Source organism: Salvia miltiorrhiza, chromosome 6 (assembly GCF_028751815.1).
Source record: "Salvia miltiorrhiza cultivar Shanhuang (shh) chromosome 6, IMPLAD_Smil_shh, whole genome shotgun sequence".
Classification (NCBI taxonomy): domain Eukaryota; kingdom Viridiplantae; phylum Streptophyta; class Magnoliopsida; order Lamiales; family Lamiaceae; genus Salvia; species Salvia miltiorrhiza.
In genome coordinates this window covers 6,575,799-6,592,437 of record NC_080392.1, presented here as the reverse complement: position 1 = coordinate 6,592,437, position 16,639 = coordinate 6,575,799, and the positions used below count along the sequence as shown (strand labels likewise).

Genomic DNA, 16,639 nt, shown 5'->3' with positions numbered 1-16,639 from the left:
TTGAATAAACTGACGTGTCACAAAACGACGTTGTTTTTTTTAAATAAGGGTTAAGGTACAAATGCCCCCCCTAAACAAGACACCCCTAGAGCGTATCCCTCCTCATTCTCGACCTTGGCCCAAAAAAGCCCCCAAAGTCAAAAACAATGGTACACTTAAACCCATGAAGAAACGATCGTCTGACGCCGTTTAGTTAATTTTCTTTTCCTTTTTTTTAATTCTGGAAGGGAGCCCACCATTCGTCGCCGATCGTCGCCTCGGGCTGAGTTGTCGCCGTTTCTCAGCCTCTCTTCTTCGCTGATCATCTCTTCTCCCTAAACTTTCCGGCAAAAATGCCGAAATACCCACCACTATCACCTCCACCCCACCCTTGGTCATCTCCATGTAGCTTCTTTGTTCTTAATCATTTTTCCAACCTCTCTTCTCTCTGCCGCTTCGATGTTTGCCACAAAGCACAAGCCGCCGCCACATCTTCCCCAAACAACCCCCAATATCCATCAAAATCGTCAATCTGAAATCCCCAAAAATTGCTACACTCTCCACCATCTTTTCATCCCCTCTCTACTAAAATACACTTGAAAAATCTATGTTAAAACTCAACCACCCATACTCTACCATTAATGGCGCTGTCGACTTTTATGAGATTTTCTCGTCAATTAATCAACGAAGATGACAATTGTTTCAATCGGTGGTCGACTCACATGAAAATGAAGATCTGCCGCCTGCTACCTCTCAATTGATCTGAAAGATGAGCCTTCTAGAATCCGGAAGAGGATCTCGAGGAGATCCTTGAAGTAGCCGAAGACGGCGACATTGCCTACGAGGGTTTTGGGGTGGTGCTGGTGTAGGCACAACACGGCGGCATAAAAGCCTTCCCTGTCGGATTTACCGGTGCCTTTGACGCCGCGGAGGTTGCACACGAGCTTCTACCGCTTCGGTTGTTGGTAGATTTCCGATGTTCGAACGAGATCGGCGCCGACGGCCATGGTTGTGAGAGGAGGGCCCCTTCCAGAATTAAAAAAAGAAAAAAAAACTAACTAAACGGCGTCAGAAGACCATTTTCTTCATGGGTTTAAATGTACCATTGTTTTTTATTTTGGGGGTTTTTTTTGGGCCAACATCGAGAATGGGGAGGGATACGCTCTAGGGGTGTCTTGTTTGGGGGGGCATTTGTACCTTAACCCTTTAAATAATAATGATACAAAACAACATTATTTTGTGTCATATCAATTAAAACAATAAAATATAAATTATACGGTGGTATCCAACGAGTCATATCCTAATTTCGAGGACCAAAAAATGAACGGGGGCATTTTTAACACAAATCTAATAATTTAATATAATATTTATCCTGTAAATAAATTATAAGCACAATCAAACAATCACTAAGCTAGTTAAAAAAGAGATGGCAATTTTGAAGATGAGAGGTTAAATTTTTTTAGGGGATGGGAGTGTGAATTATATCCATAATTCTTATTAGGTGTGATTAGATATGCAACTACTCTATAATTTGTTATACTAATCTGTTATAATGCTGTGGGACGAAGTCCAGAATTGGCTTGGGTGCAGTACGGTACGTCCGCGATGTGTTATTTCTCATTTCAATTTGTTTATGCACGTGGGGAGGGGGAAGAAATGTGAGAGTTTACTTAAGGCTTAGTGGATGTGTGTCAACTGGGTTTTGTGGAAGAGAAGGAATGATAGCCGTTTCGATAGTAAAGGGTGGTCGATCAAAAGAGAGCTCATGGATGTTAAAACTAGATCTTGGAGTTGGTTTAATGAGTTTAAAGAACACGTAAATAAAGATATTAATAAAAAAAAAGTAGAATATTCCAAGATAAAAAAGTGGAACGACAAATTGTATGGGATTCAAGCGGGTAAGTGTGCGCCATTTGTCGACACGATTAAAAAGCATTTTCTCAACACTTTCCTTTTCTCATTATTTATTTACATTTAAAGCAAGATAGAAAAATATAAAACCTTAATCTCAACAAATATCTATAATAATAGAATAAACAGATATAAAGTCACTCCTTTTACGTCGGATCTACGAGTGTGTACACGCTTTATGGTGTTTTTTGTGTAAATCAAATGCTCAAATTCAATTTTCGTCGGTCACTAATTTGTCTCATAATAAATTTGCAGATTTACTTATTTGATATCTAATTTAATAAAGATAAGAAATAAAATAAAATAAATAAATATGTGTGTGTTCGTGGAGAGAGAGAGAGAGAGTAAGGTGTGTGTGTGTGTGTGAGAAAGCGAGAGAGTGTGTGTGAGTTGGTGGGAGATGTGTTATTGAGTAGTATTTGGTAGAAATAGGTGGAATCTTAGTTTTTAAGACATCATAAAATTGATCTTTTTGGTGACCACAATGTATGATTGATTATGTCCTATTATTAAACATCTGTTGATGACTCATGCAGTTTTGACTAGGCTTTCCTTTCTAGATATTTAATAAGGTGGGAATTGATTTTAAAAATAAGTCAATTATTATGTATATACCTTTCTGCCCTAAAATTATATACTACTAGTATTTATTTTATTTTTGATATGTATTTTAAATAAGGATAAATATCATATTAACTTCAAAAAATATAAGCTTGTATAAAAAATAGGGTTAATAGTATTTTATGTCCCAAACTTTCAGCGTTTTCCATAAAATGTCCCGAATTTTCATTTTATCCTAAAAAGCCCCAAAATTTCAATTTTTTTCCATAAAATGTCCAGCTATACAAAATTCGGTGATAAAAAGATTACTTATATCGTGCTGATGAAACATTTTGAAAACCTCTAGTGTAGGAAAATCATTTAGGAATCACTGTTATTGAAAAATGTTGAAAGTTCGGGGTTTTTTGTTATCTTTTTATCACCGAATTTTGTATAACGGAACATTTTATAGAAAAAGTTGAAAGTTCGAGGTTTTTTAGGAGAAAATGAAAATTCGGGATATTTTATGGAAAACGTTGAAAGTTCGGGACATAAAACACTATTAACCCTAAAAAATATTGTGTGTCCATTTTTCAACTCCCGTAATCATGACGTCGCTCATAAGATGTGATCGTGTAATTTATATTTTATTTTTTAAAATAACATGACACAAAACAACGTTGTTTTATGTTGTCATTGAGAAAAAAATAAGTTCAAATAAACTGACCTTTAACCCGATTTGAATAAACTGACGTGTCACAAAACGACGTTGTTTTTTTTAAATAAGGGTTAAGGTACAAATGCCCCCCCTAAACAAGACACCCCTAGAGCGTATCCCTCCTCATTCTCGACCTTGGCCCAAAAAAGCCCCCAAAGTCAAAAACAATGGTACACTTAAACCCATGAAGAAACGATCGTCTGACGCCGTTTAGTTAATTTTCTTTTCCTTTTTTTTAATTCTGGAAGGGAGCCCACCATTCGTCGCCGATCGTCGCCTCGGGCTGAGTTGTCGCCGTTTCTCAGCCTCTCTTCTTCGCTGATCATCTCTTCTCCCTAAACTTTCCGGCAAAAATGCCGAAATACCCACCACTATCACCTCCACCCCACCCTTGGTCATCTCCATGTAGCTTCTTTGTTCTTAATCATTTTTCCAACCTCTCTTCTCTCTGCCGCTTCGATGTTTGCCACAAAGCACAAGCCGCCGCCACATCTTCCCCAAACAACCCCCAATATCCATCAAAATCGTCAATCTGAAATCCCCAAAAATTGCTACACTCTCCACCATCTTTTCATCCCCTCTCTACTAAAATACACTTGAAAAATCTATGTTAAAACTCAACCACCCATACTCTACCATTAATGGCGCTGTCGACTTTTATGAGATTTTCTCGTCAATTAATCAACGAAGATGACAATTGTTTCAATCGGTGGTCGACTCACATGAAAATGAAGATCTGCCGCCTGCTACCTCTCAATTGATCTGAAAGATGAGCCTTCTAGAATCCGGAAGAGGATCTCGAGGAGATCCTTGAAGTAGCCGAAGACGGCGACATTGCCTACGAGGGTTTTGGGGTGGTGCTGGTGTAGGCACAACACGGCGGCATAAAAGCCTTCCCTGTCGGATTTACCGGTGCCTTTGACGCCGCGGAGGTTGCACACGAGCTTCTACCGCTTCGGTTGTTGGTAGATTTCCGATGTTCGAACGAGATCGGCGCCGACGGCCATGGTTGTGAGAGGAGGGCCCCTTCCAGAATTAAAAAAAGAAAAAAAAACTAACTAAACGGCGTCAGAAGACCATTTTCTTCATGGGTTTAAATGTACCATTGTTTTTTATTTTGGGGGTTTTTTTGGGCCAACATCGAGAATGGGGAGGGATACGCTCTAGGGGTGTCTTGTTTGGGGGGGCATTTGTACCTTAACCCTTTAAATAATAATGATACAAAACAACATTATTTTGTGTCATATCAATTAAAACAATAAAATATAAATTATACGGTGGTATCCAACGAGTCATATCCTAATTTCGAGGACCAAAAAATGAACGGGGGCATTTTTAACACAAATCTAATAATTTAATATAATATTTATCCTGTAAATAAATTATAAGCACAATCAAACAATCACTAAGCTAGTTAAAAAAGAGATGGCAATTTTGAAGATGAGAGGTTAAATTTTTTTAGGGGATGGGAGTGTGAATTATATCCATAATTCTTATTAGGTGTGATTAGATATGCAACTACTCTATAATTTGTTATACTAATCTGTTATAATGCTGTGGGACGAAGTCCAGAATTGGCTTGGGTGCAGTACGGTACGTCCGCGATGTGTTATTTCTCATTTCAATTTGTTTATGCACGTGGGGAGGGGGAAGAAATGTGAGAGTTTACTTAAGGCTTAGTGGATGTGTGTCAACTGGGTTTTGTGGAAGAGAAGGAATGATAGCCGTTTCGATAGTAAAGGGTGGTCGATCAAAAGAGAGCTCATGGATGTTAAAACTAGATCTTGGAGTTGGTTTAATGAGTTTAAGATCATAGGAAAGGAGTTGAGCTTCTTTGAATGGTGCTCTAAAATTTGTTGTCCAAACTGATGTAAGTCCTTCTTTTGGTACCTCTGGTACCACTGTTTTTTTTTAGTGCAATTTTCTTGACAAAAAAAAAAAAAAAAACTAATCTACCCACTCTTGGCTTTATTAATTTACACTTGCACAATTCGCTATCGCTAAACTCAGTATCAAAAGAAATTAGTCCTTTTACTTATTGTTGTATTACTATTTTATTTGAGAAATTTTAGACTCCATCTTCTTCGACATAGAGGGTGTTTGACTAAGCTTATTTTAAAGAGTTTATAAGCTCTTGAAGATTATAAGATATTTTAAGAGCTTATAAGATGTAATTTCTTAAAAACTTATAAGTTGTCAAAGCGTTTGGATAATTGAACTTATAAGCTAGAAAGAAAATTTTTAGTTAGAGAGAAAATTGAAGAAAAATAAAACTAGAATGATATATGATGAAAATAAAAAATCATACTTGGATTATTTTTCTAAAATGAGTGTTGCTTATATATAAAATAATGAGAAAATAAGTTGGGGTGGTGGAACTTGTTTTTTGTGGAGCTTATAAACTCTCAGAACTTATTTTTACAACTTATAAGCTCTTTAATAACTTATTTCGCCAAACACTTTGAAGGAGCTTATAAGCTTCTAAACAGGTTATAAAAGTTATTTTAAACCGCTTATAAGTTATAAGTTCAGCCAAACATCCTCTTAGTGAGAGATTAATTGAAATCACAAAGCTTAATATATATTAATGTTCATTATAAGGCTGCGTTTACTTTGATGGATAAATTTATCCATGAAAAATTATTGACAACAAAAATTTATGCCTTTAAATGTCTTCTTCCTTTTTCAACATTTGACACAAAAAAGATGCTCACAATTTTTTCTTCCTTGTGTTTACTTCAAGAATAAATAATATTATCACACAAATAATGGAGGGATAATATTATCCATCTTTGAAGTGAAAATAAGGAAGGAAAAATAATGAGCATTTCTTTTGTGTCAAATATTAGGAAAAAAAAAATTAAACATTTAAAGACATAAATTTATATTATTCATCATTTTTCATGGATAAATTGATCCATCAAATACACGCAACCTAAAACAAGTGACGATAGAAAGGAGAAAGGACCGTTATTTGTAGCCTGAAACTTAGATTCTAAGTCTTGCAGAAAAGGAGCCCTAATTAATCATTTTCCTTCTTTAAAATGGAATCATCCTTTTTCGGTCCAATTAAAAGAAATTCCATGTATTAACTAACAAATCGATATGAATCATTGATTTTTGTGTTATTTATGATTTTATAGGAAGAAGCATTTTTAAGGGGTGAAAAGAAGCATTAATATAGCATATAAAAGCATTAAACATTAAAAAAAAGCATTAACATATACTATATGGGTGTGTTTGTTTTTTATCCCTCTAAATGGAGAGATAACAAAAGTTTATGCCTTTAAATGTTTGTTTTCTTATTCCACGTTTTACATAAATACCATTTTTCCTTTCTTATTTTCACTTCAATGGAGTGATAAGGAAGGAAAAATGGTGTTTGTGTAAAATATGGGATGAGAAAGCAAACATTTAAAGACATAAATTTTTATTATCCCTCTATTTAGAGGGATAAAAAGCAAACACAGCCTATGTGTATTTGACTCGTCGGACATAATTTGCATGCTATTACACAAAAATGTAGATTTATCCAATACACATTGAATAAAAATGTAGATTTATCCAAAAGCTGTTGGGTTCTCGGAGAAGAAAAGAAAAAAAAAATACTTGGATGTGGCCGACTGCACTGTGAGGTTGGCAATCTCTCCATTAATCTATGGTCCCTTAATTATTATTTAATTACTTAATTATTTATTATAAATTAATTTTTTTATTAAAGTTTATTAATTCAGTCTCTAATAAGTAAAATTAAACCTTTTATTAATGCTACTATATTGAACTGTGTAGATTAATGCTAAACATGAAAATTCCACGAGTATACAGTAGTGCATATTATAGAATCTTGGTCGGATACTCGCCTGTAGAAATTCTATAATATTGAAAGGTATTTCGATTTTTGAAAATGGATAACAAATACTTTAAAAACAAAAAATAATTTAAAGAATATGTATAGTTTAAACAAAGTTATTTCCTTTACAATCCTTCTCTCCTTTTTCTTCCACTTTGCTCTCTATGTCAAGGAGGACCTTTTTTTTGTTTTTTTGATAATTAACAGAATTAAATAAAAAAATTTAAAAATCTTGCCACAGAGGATTCAAATCCAAGATCTTTGGCCTTAAGCATTAACTTCTTACCGCTTAATCAACACAAGCACAAGGACCATTTTTATTAGTATTAAGAAGATTGTATGGGCTTAATTCATTCTTGCAGTTTTTACTTTCTGCATTCTCAGTGAAATTTTTACTACATATGTATAATTGTATATGGGAAATGTCATAATGAAAATCAATATCCCAAGGGTTAATTATAAACTAATTCATATTGTTAATTACTTTATTTGAAAGGATCAAAATTTAATATTTCCACCGTTCAAGAAAAATTTGGCAGACTCTTACTTTATTCATAATTTCAGTTACATTTTATTAAAATTTATTTGATTCATAATGTAATAATTTTTTAATGAACCAAAAGACTATTTTTTTATAAAAGTAGTAATAAAAAATAATATCGAATATGGTTAGATAATTAATTTTTCTGTCTTTCTTCGACCCCTACTTACCCCTTGAGTAAAAGACCCAAAAGAAAGGAATTTTTATTTTCCAAATATTTGTAGGATTATTATTATTATTATTTTCTTTTTATCAGAAAATGATAAACTTTTATTAAGATAAAGGTACCCGGAGTACCATGAGATATGAATAGAGTACATAAGGAGGTAAAGAAATACAGAGAGGAAGAAAAGATTGTCAACTCTGTATCAAGAATCAGTCATAGAGCTTTGCAACGGAGAACCAATTTCTGAAATCTGATGAGGATGTCGACAGGTTGTAGGCCGTGTTCCAGCCCCAAAGCCTCGACTTAATTTCTGCCATCATTTTTTCTTTGTTCCAAATTCCTTGATTGAACTTACATTCATTCCTCCCTTTCCACACACACCAAACTGTGCAAATCCAAGCTCCAATTAGAAATTGTTTATCCGCTTTGTTCCCAAGGTTAATAAAGGCTAGCAGGTGTTCTTTCGCATTGGAGTGAAATGCCGTCTGTTTTCCGAGCCAAAGTAGTAGTTCGTACCAAATTTCAGCAGTTTTTTGGCATGAGAAGAAGAGATGATATATAGATTCTGTTTGTGACTTGCACAACACACAACCAGCTTCCGTGTTCGGTATGTTCACCTGCCTTCTCTGTAGATTGTCACAAGTTGCCAACCTTCCTTTCAAAATTTTCCATGTTGTAGTTTTTGCCTTGTGCGGTGCAGGAGCTTTCCAGGTCGTCGGAAATTCCGTCTTTTCGCTGCGGTTGTCATTTGAGCATGATGCCAGGCTAAGGGCTTTATACGCCGATTTGACGAAGAAGATTCCATTTGAAGCTGCTTTCCACCTCCACCCATCGGTTTTACATGCAAGGCTGCAATCACTTCAAAATTGTAGGATTATTATTATTATTATTATTATTATTATTATTATTATTATTATTATATTATTATTATTATTATTATTATTAGAGTTAATATATAAAACTATCCACTTTCATATTGTAAAGATAAAAATTGTCCACCAAGATAAAAATAATAAAAACTGTCCATTTTTGGATTGAAAAGACGGAAATACCCTCCTTTAAAAATATGTACTCTCTCTCTCCAGGTACGTCTCCTCTCTCATTTTCTTCTTTCTCTCTCTCCACTCTCTTTCTCTCTCTTCTCCCTCACGGCCTTCCCCCTTCTCTCTCTCTCTCTCTCTCTCTCTCTCTCTCTCTCTCTCTCTCCCTCCCTCCCTTCGAGCTCAGATCGCTGGCGGAGCGCCGCCGCCTCGGCCTCATCACCTTCGCCATCTCCTGCTTCGCCCTCCGCCGCGAAGCGCCGCAGTCCCCGGCCTCGTCGCCTCCGCCATCTCTCTCTCTCTCTCTCTCGCCACAGCGCTCCACCCAATCCCTACAGCCGCCGTAGAGCCCTCCACCACCGAGGCTAGCCGTGACAACCACCACCACGGAACCCCCCAAAACTCAGCCCCTCGCGCCGCCTAGGGTTTCATCCCTTAGAGCGGCGCCGCCCCTGCTCACCTTCCGGCCGAACAATGCAGCGCCAGCAGACATCCCCAGCCACGGCAACTTTCGGCGAGCCTTCTCCCCAGGTAAAATCGCCGGTCAAAAAAAAGAAGGAGCGCGAACGCGACGCCGCTGCTCTCTGCCTCCACACGATCTGCACCGCCAGACGCGGCGGCGTCTCCGATTCTCCTCCGATACCGAGTTCTGCAGCCCCGATGAATTCGACGATGCTTAAATCTGTGTACTGTGTTGTACATCTATAATCTCTCTCCTTATCTCGCTCTCTCTCTCTCTCCTTGTAAAAGTAGATCTGGAATTTTGTTTGTGACTATTGCAAATCTGCTTGAACTTTTGTTTGTGAATTTTGTTGGCTGTTTGTAGAAGATTTGGTGTGAGGAGGGTGATTAGTCAAATTAATATTCTTGGTTTGATGTTTGGAGATTTTGTTGGTTTGATGTTTTTTGATTATTATGTACGAAGAACTTTGTATGTATGAAGAACTTTTTGATTAGTTTTTGTTAATATGTACGAAGAATTTTTGTATGAGATGAAAAAACTGTTGTGTTAAGAACTTGATCCTCAGCAACATAGCTTTTGTGTTTAGAACTTTTGTATTTTGGTGTTGTACAACAATTTGATCGAACTGTATGATTATTTTTTTAATGTTCTTAAATTCACAACCAAATTTATGAATTCACAACTTAATATTTTTGAATTCACGATCACATCTATAAATTCACAATTTAATATTTTTGAATTCACAACTAGATCTATGAATTCACAACTTAATGTTCTTGAATTTTCAACTAACTTGATAAATTCACAACTTAATATTCTTAAATTCACAACCAAATCTATGAATTCACAACTAAAACTCGAATTCGCAAAAAAAATAAATTCTAGTTTTAATTGTGAATTCAAACTTTAAAAACTTAATTTCACAACTACTTGAATTCACAAGCAAAATAAATTCTTATTGTGAATTAAATTTTGGTTGTGAATTCACACTCAGTCGAATTCACAACAAAAAAATTCTTATTGTGAATTAAATTTAGGTTGTGAATTCACAACCAAAAAAATTTGGTTGTGAATTAACTTTTGATTGTGAATTCGACTGGTTGTGAATTCACAAACAAAAAATTCTGGTTGTGAATTCGATTGGTTGTGAATTGTGAATTCACAACCAGTATGAATTCACAACCACAAATTTTTGGTTGTGAATTCACATTGGTTGTGAATTGCGGGATTTTTTAAAGGGGTGATGTAAAATGGACATTTTTTTAATTTTTAATGTGAAGGGTATTTTGGTAACAGTGGACATTTTTTAAGTTTTTTATTTTGGTGGACATTTTTTATCTTTACAATATGAAAGTGGCCATTTTAAAAATCCACTCTTATTATTATGTGTTCATTCGTGGTGTGCTTGTCAAATACATAAATAATTGTTTGACACATGGCAAAGGTTTCATTGGACTGAAAAATTAACCATGCTATAAAAAAGATAAAAAGAAAGAAAAATAGAAAAAGGGTGCATGCGTGAAAGCCACAACATTGAGCTTGAGAGTGGCCCTAATTTCCCTTTTTTCCAATTTCAAACAATTCCGAAAATAAATTGTTTAAAAAAGGTTCTAAAAGAATAACGAGTACGGAATAATCGAGCAAGACTTTCAAGTCCATAAACAAAGTGGACCAGCAAAATCCAATCACCGTCCGACACAAATTGCATATATTTTTACGTTTTCAATTTTGATTATTCCTTCATATATTTCTACGCTCTATTATTGAAAATTTTAATTTTTTTGCGAGTCTTCACTTCTAATTCTTCACTCCCTGCTGAAGAAAACGACCGTTAAAACCCGTCCCTTAAACCACCGCCTCTGCCGCCGGCTACCGCCTTTTTTGGGAGATCATTAGCTTCTTGCTTTCAAATACTGCAAGAAATTTTGTGGGTCGAGTGAAAATCGAGTCTTGAATATAGGAAAGTTGAGAAAGCAGTTGCTGATGGCTGGTTTTCTGTTTGGGAGGAAGATTTAGAAAGCTTTTAGTTTGAAGGAGTAGAGAATTTCCTGAAGCGATGAAGATTCTTGGACTTGTGTTCTTGGTTTTCTTTCTCGCACGAGATGGTAATTGTTAATTTCTTGGTTAATTCAGCGCCTTTTGTTTGTTTCTTCATATTTTATTTGTTTGTTTGTTTTGTGTTCTTGGGGAAGAACATGATTGAAATATATATTGTTTCTGGAGCTCTTAGTTCAAATATGCTATTGATTCGGATGTGCTTGCTTTTGGATCATTGATCATGGTCGTTTCTGCAAGAAATATGATGTAGTATTATAATTTATCAATATTATTTTATATGTTTTTTGTTTTTATCTATTTGAAAATAATGTTCTGAGTTTGAAATTGAAATCAGATCAATAAGTACTTTTTTTGGCATATGAACTATGGTTCCATGACATAATTTTTTGTTCAGATTTGGCTTGCAAAACATATTGCTCTGTCTGTGTTGAATAGCAATTGTAGTACCTCGATTGTGATAACTGCAGGCTTAGGTGTTAATTTTTAATCTTTCATTTATATTAAGCTAAATCAAATTTTGTAAGCTTTGGCTAAGCCAAATTGGCTTTATAATGTAGAACAAGTTGAGTAAAGTGCCCATCATCTGTTTCGGGTTGTACACTCATGAATGGGGCAATTTTAGTGCATTGATGGGATTGAAATACTTTGGTATTGTTGCTTGTTTAATGTTGTAATCGATGAGTTCTTTGTTGCTTATGTTCTTTTCCACTACCTGTTGCAGCCCGTCTGGCTATGGCGTTTACTGGGACTTTTGGGATCAACTATGGTAGGATAGCAGACAATATCCCTTCACCCGAGAAAGTTGTAACGCTACTTAAGGCTGCAAAGATCAAGAATGTTAGGATTTACGATGCTGATCACAGTGTTCTCAATGCCTTCAAAGGAACCGGGCTTGAGTTGGTGATTGGACTTCCCAATGGTTTCTTGAAAGAAATGAGTGCTAATCCAGACCATGCCCTGACTTGGGTCGAGGATAATGTGAAGGCATTTCTTCCTGATACGCACATTGTTGGGATTGCCGTAGGGAATGAAGTTCTAGGAGGCGATGTTGATCTTTCACAATCTTTATTGGGTGCTGCAAAAAATATATACAATGCCACAAAGAAGCTCGGGATTGATAAAGGAATTCAGATTTCTACAGCTCATTCGCAGGCTGTCTTTCAGAATTCGTACCCTCCTTCTTCTTGTACATTCACGGAGGGTGTCGCTCCGTTGATGAAGCCTCTCTTGGAGTTCTTTTCGCAGATTGGATCTCCGTTCTGTCTTAATGCATACCCGTTTCTGGCTTATACTTACAATAAGGGGAAGATTGATATAAACTATGCTCTGTTTCAGCCAAATAAGGGAATAGTTGATAATAAAACGGATTTACATTATGATAACTTGCTGGATGCTCAGATCGATGCAGCTTACGCTGCTCTAGAGAATGCTGGCTTCAAGAAAATGGAGGTTATAATCACTGAAACTGGTTGGGCATCTTATGGGGATGAAAGTGAAGCTGCTGCAACGCCAAACAATGCAAGGACGTACCACTTCAATTTACGTAAAAGGCTAGCCAAGAGAAAAGGGACTCCACTTAGGCCAAAACATGTATTAAAAGCATACATATTTGCCTTATTCAATGAGGACTCGAAACCAGGCGCCGGCTCTGAGAAATATTATGGACTTTTTAAAGCAGATGGGAGTATATCTTATGATCTCGGGCTCCCTGGACTTAAATCCTCAGCTACTTCATGTTCGTTCTTCTCCTTTAAGGTATTGAATTCCTTTCCAAAATATCTTCGATAATTTGGTAGTTATGATTGTTGCTTGATGATCTTTTCAAAGTATTCGAGAAATGAGTGTCTGTACTTTGAGTGTGTTGGTTTGCAAAGTAATCGTTATATTATTATTCGTGCATATTTCTGCTTAGTGAATTATCTTTTTCTATATCCATTAACTGCCTTGTATGCTCCAGCCGACATATTTTAGATCTTTAAATGATCATTAGGAAGTGGATACAATCGAGACCTGATTTTGGATATAGTACTGCTGGAACTTGAGTTGTGATAGTGTGACAGTAACCATAAGTTTGAATGATAGATATAATAAAGCACTCAGGAGCTTGGTTTTGCTACACTTCAACGCATCTCGTATTATTGATGTTTCAGACAAGAAACTCTGATACTATTTGAGGGAAGTGTGTATATTTTATCTGCTGTTGCTATTCACTTGTTGCTTACACGACGAGGCGAACAAGTGCTTATTTGCTCAATGTGTGTGCCTTTGAAACATTGTCCACCTCAATATCAAGCTTGTTTTTGGAATGAATTCAACAAATGTAAAAGATGCTGACTTGCAAAAAAAATTAGTTAGCTTTAAGTCATCAACTATGCCTTACAGCCCCCATATTGTTATACATAGAATACAAGTGAGCTGCTAGTTTTCTCTTTTTCTTGCTATTTTCTTTAAAAATTATTTGAAGAATTTAGAAAACTTATATGAATTTAGAACACAGATTGGTTAAATTCATGTAATGCCTTTATTCTTAGGGAAAATTTTGTGTATTTGCAGGAGGTTGGAGGTGGAAAATGGTATAGATGGTGTTCCTTGTTATTCACAATCTCAGCTTCCACATTGATTCTGCTCTTGAGATTATGAGGTAATCCAACTATATTTTTTTTTTTATGTGATTTCAGAAATGAAAAATCACTCCACGTATACTATATTTGGAATAGTGATTTGTAGGTGTAGAATATGTTTCTTCAACATTTGCAGACTATTAGTAACACCATCGCCTTATATCTATTTCTTCAACATTATAACATCACTCATTTGTTTCTCCTTTATTTAATTTATGCTTCTCATAAGTAAAATTGCTCTTGAATGTTTTTCTTACTAGCTCAGCCTAGCAATTCATCTCGTCTAACAAACTATTCAATTTTTTTAAGTCGGTAATTTATTTATTAGTATTATAACATTGTCTGTTTTTACAAAAAAATTATACGCCTATAATACCCCTTACTAAAGTGAAAGCAATAAGTATATGTGAATGCTGAAGTAATAGTCTAAATATTCTATTTATTTAACAACATAACTAGTCGTATACTGTCAAATTTAGCCTTATCGTTTTATGTTAACGACTCAGTAAATGCATTTTTTTCGAATCAAAATTTGAATATCTATACTACATTAAAAAATCAATTTTATTCACGACTCCACCGACTGGTCAACAAATAAGACAAAATGTTTGATTGAAAATAAAATGATAAAATATTTTTAACATCACAACCGATTGTAAAAAACATGTTATGACCGACTTGTACCACAACCTAATTTGTCAAATGGAGTTATGCCATTTGGCATTTTATTATTGAAAAAATACAGTAAACAATAATAAATATATTTAGGTTGATGTGGATTATTGATAAAGTAAAAAAAAAAAAAGTTGAATTGAATTATAAATTGTATATGTGGAAGAAAGAGAAATTATTTTTTATTAAAAAATTGGGTCGATGAAGGTCATTGATAAACATAGTCTTGGGATACCTCATTTATTAAAAATAAAAAATAACATATCATTCAATGTTTTATAAAAGTCCTTTTGATGTTGATGATATATTGAGAATTGGTAAATTAGCAATCATCCAAAGAATAAAATAAGCCGTGGAAGTTGCTCTTAAAAATCTCAATAAATGAATGCGTTTCCTCCATAAATGAATAAGTTACTTTTAAAAATCAACATTTATTATTAGAGGTATTGCATTTAATTTATGTCATTAACTAACGATGCATTTCCTCCATAAATGAATACTTAAGTTTATACCAATTTCCGTTTAAAAAAAAAAAAGTTTATACCAATTTCACTAATTCGTGATGCATTTTCAATATTAATGAATATTTGAAGTTTACACTAATTATTACAATTTGAAATTGTAATTATTATTACTTTTTCATTATATATCAAGATATTTTTTATTGAGTTACGAAAATTATTATCAAAGTTGGAAATAAAGTATCAATATGATACGATTGCAATACATCATTTCTCAAGAACGGTAATCATCATCTCTTGAGCATTTAAATCTTTAGTAATATAATTTCTCACATTCTATTTCTTTCAATGAGTTAAAAGCAAAACTCAGATTGTAGAAATTATCAAGAGTTTTGATTTATTTTAATAAACAATGTATTAATTTATACTCCTTCCGTCTCTCAAATAACTTCCTGAAAGGGAGATACACGAGTTTTACGATAAAAATATGAAAAAGTGAAAAACAAGAGTAAATATGGTATTGAGAGAGGTGAAAATGTGCAAAGTTAGCGTAAATGGGGTATTATTAGTGGTGGACATAATTTAAAAATAAGAAAGAATGTTTTTTTAAGGATGAATTGAAAACGAAAATTAAAAAAATTATTTAAGAAACAAAGAAAATATTGTTTTTATCTATTTAAACTAATCATTAGTAAACTATATGTGATTTCTTCTATACACTACATTTGCAACAACAAAAAAAAAGGGGTTTAAAATGTAGAAAACGATATTATAGAGAAATAAAATACAGTCACACTCTAAACATGTAAGCGAATCAAACCATCCACAACAACAAATACAAATGATTACACTTCATCGTCAGAAAAAAATATATTATATAATATTCATTGCTCAAATCGAACATTTCATCAAAATTGTTGTGACCTTATTCACTGCATCAAAGATGGGCTCGAGGATTAGATGCTGAGCACTTTGGGGAAAGAAATACAAAAAGCCAAACAAAAAAAAAAAAGCAAGAAAAGAAAAGTGAAAGAGACCATACAGGTTATCAATCAACCAATGCAGATAAAAAAAAAATACTAATAAAAAGAAAGTATAATGCAATAATTTGGCTGGGTTAGATATAAAGAGGTCCATAGAATTAGATATAAAGAGGTCCATCTATGGACTATAATCCTATCAACAACTTTTTACGGAACTTAAAATCTGAAAATAATTAAGATTTTAACATCATAGCTTAAAGGTATAATCAGATCGTAATTATATAACTTTTGTTGGGTAGTGGTCAAATCAACATATTATCTGTAGTAATTAAATCCCATTTTAAAATCAGAGACAATATAATTATATTTAACTGAGCTATCAGATTAATGGAGTCGACCCGATAGTTAAAAGATGAAATATGATGCATGATAACAACACGATATGATGAGATATATTTCATCTGTACACCATTTTTGTGGGTACATGATTTAATAAAATTGGTGGTGATTTTAATGTAATAAAAAAAATATCTTATGAAATGAATAGTTGAGATTGAATCAAGGATGTTTCTTTTGTTTGTAAATAAAGGATATTTATAAGGATAAAAGATAAGAAAAAGATGTGGGTCATGTTCT

General features: G+C 34.2%; 1 protein-coding gene across 2 annotated transcripts; it reads left to right on the top strand.

Moving 5' to 3' along the window:
- Positions 1-10,783: 10,783 nt before the first annotated feature.
- Positions 10,784-14,075, top strand: LOC130988272 (glucan endo-1,3-beta-glucosidase 11). Of its 2 annotated transcripts, none has more exons than XM_057912076.1 (3): positions 10,784-11,313; positions 11,988-13,021; positions 13,820-14,075. In XM_057912076.1, exons 1-3 carry the CDS (start codon positions 11,265-11,267, stop codon positions 13,904-13,906), a joined length of 1,170 nt encoding a protein of 389 aa, XP_057768059.1. In that variant the 5' UTR covers positions 10,784-11,264; the 3' UTR covers positions 13,907-14,075. The 2 variants fall into 2 exon arrangements, with proteins under 2 accessions (XP_057768059.1, XP_057768060.1); XM_057912077.1 differs by having other exon boundaries at positions 10,837-11,313; positions 11,988-13,001.
- Positions 14,076-16,639: the final 2,564 nt, after the last annotated feature.

What these genes read in the sequence shown, in the direction of transcription:
- LOC130988272 (XM_057912076.1), top strand. Translation starts at nt 11,265, where the DNA reads ATGAAGATTCTTGGACTTGTGTTCTTGGTTTTCTTTCTCGCACGAGAT. An exon ending in TTTCTTTCTCGCACGAGATG is followed by an intron (nt 11,314 to 11,987) that starts GTAATTGTTAAT and finishes TACCTGTTGCAG; the next exon opens with CCCGTCTGGCTATGGCGTTT. An exon ending in GTTCGTTCTTCTCCTTTAAG is followed by an intron (nt 13,022 to 13,819) that starts GTATTGAATTCC and finishes GTGTATTTGCAG; the next exon opens with GAGGTTGGAGGTGGAAAATG.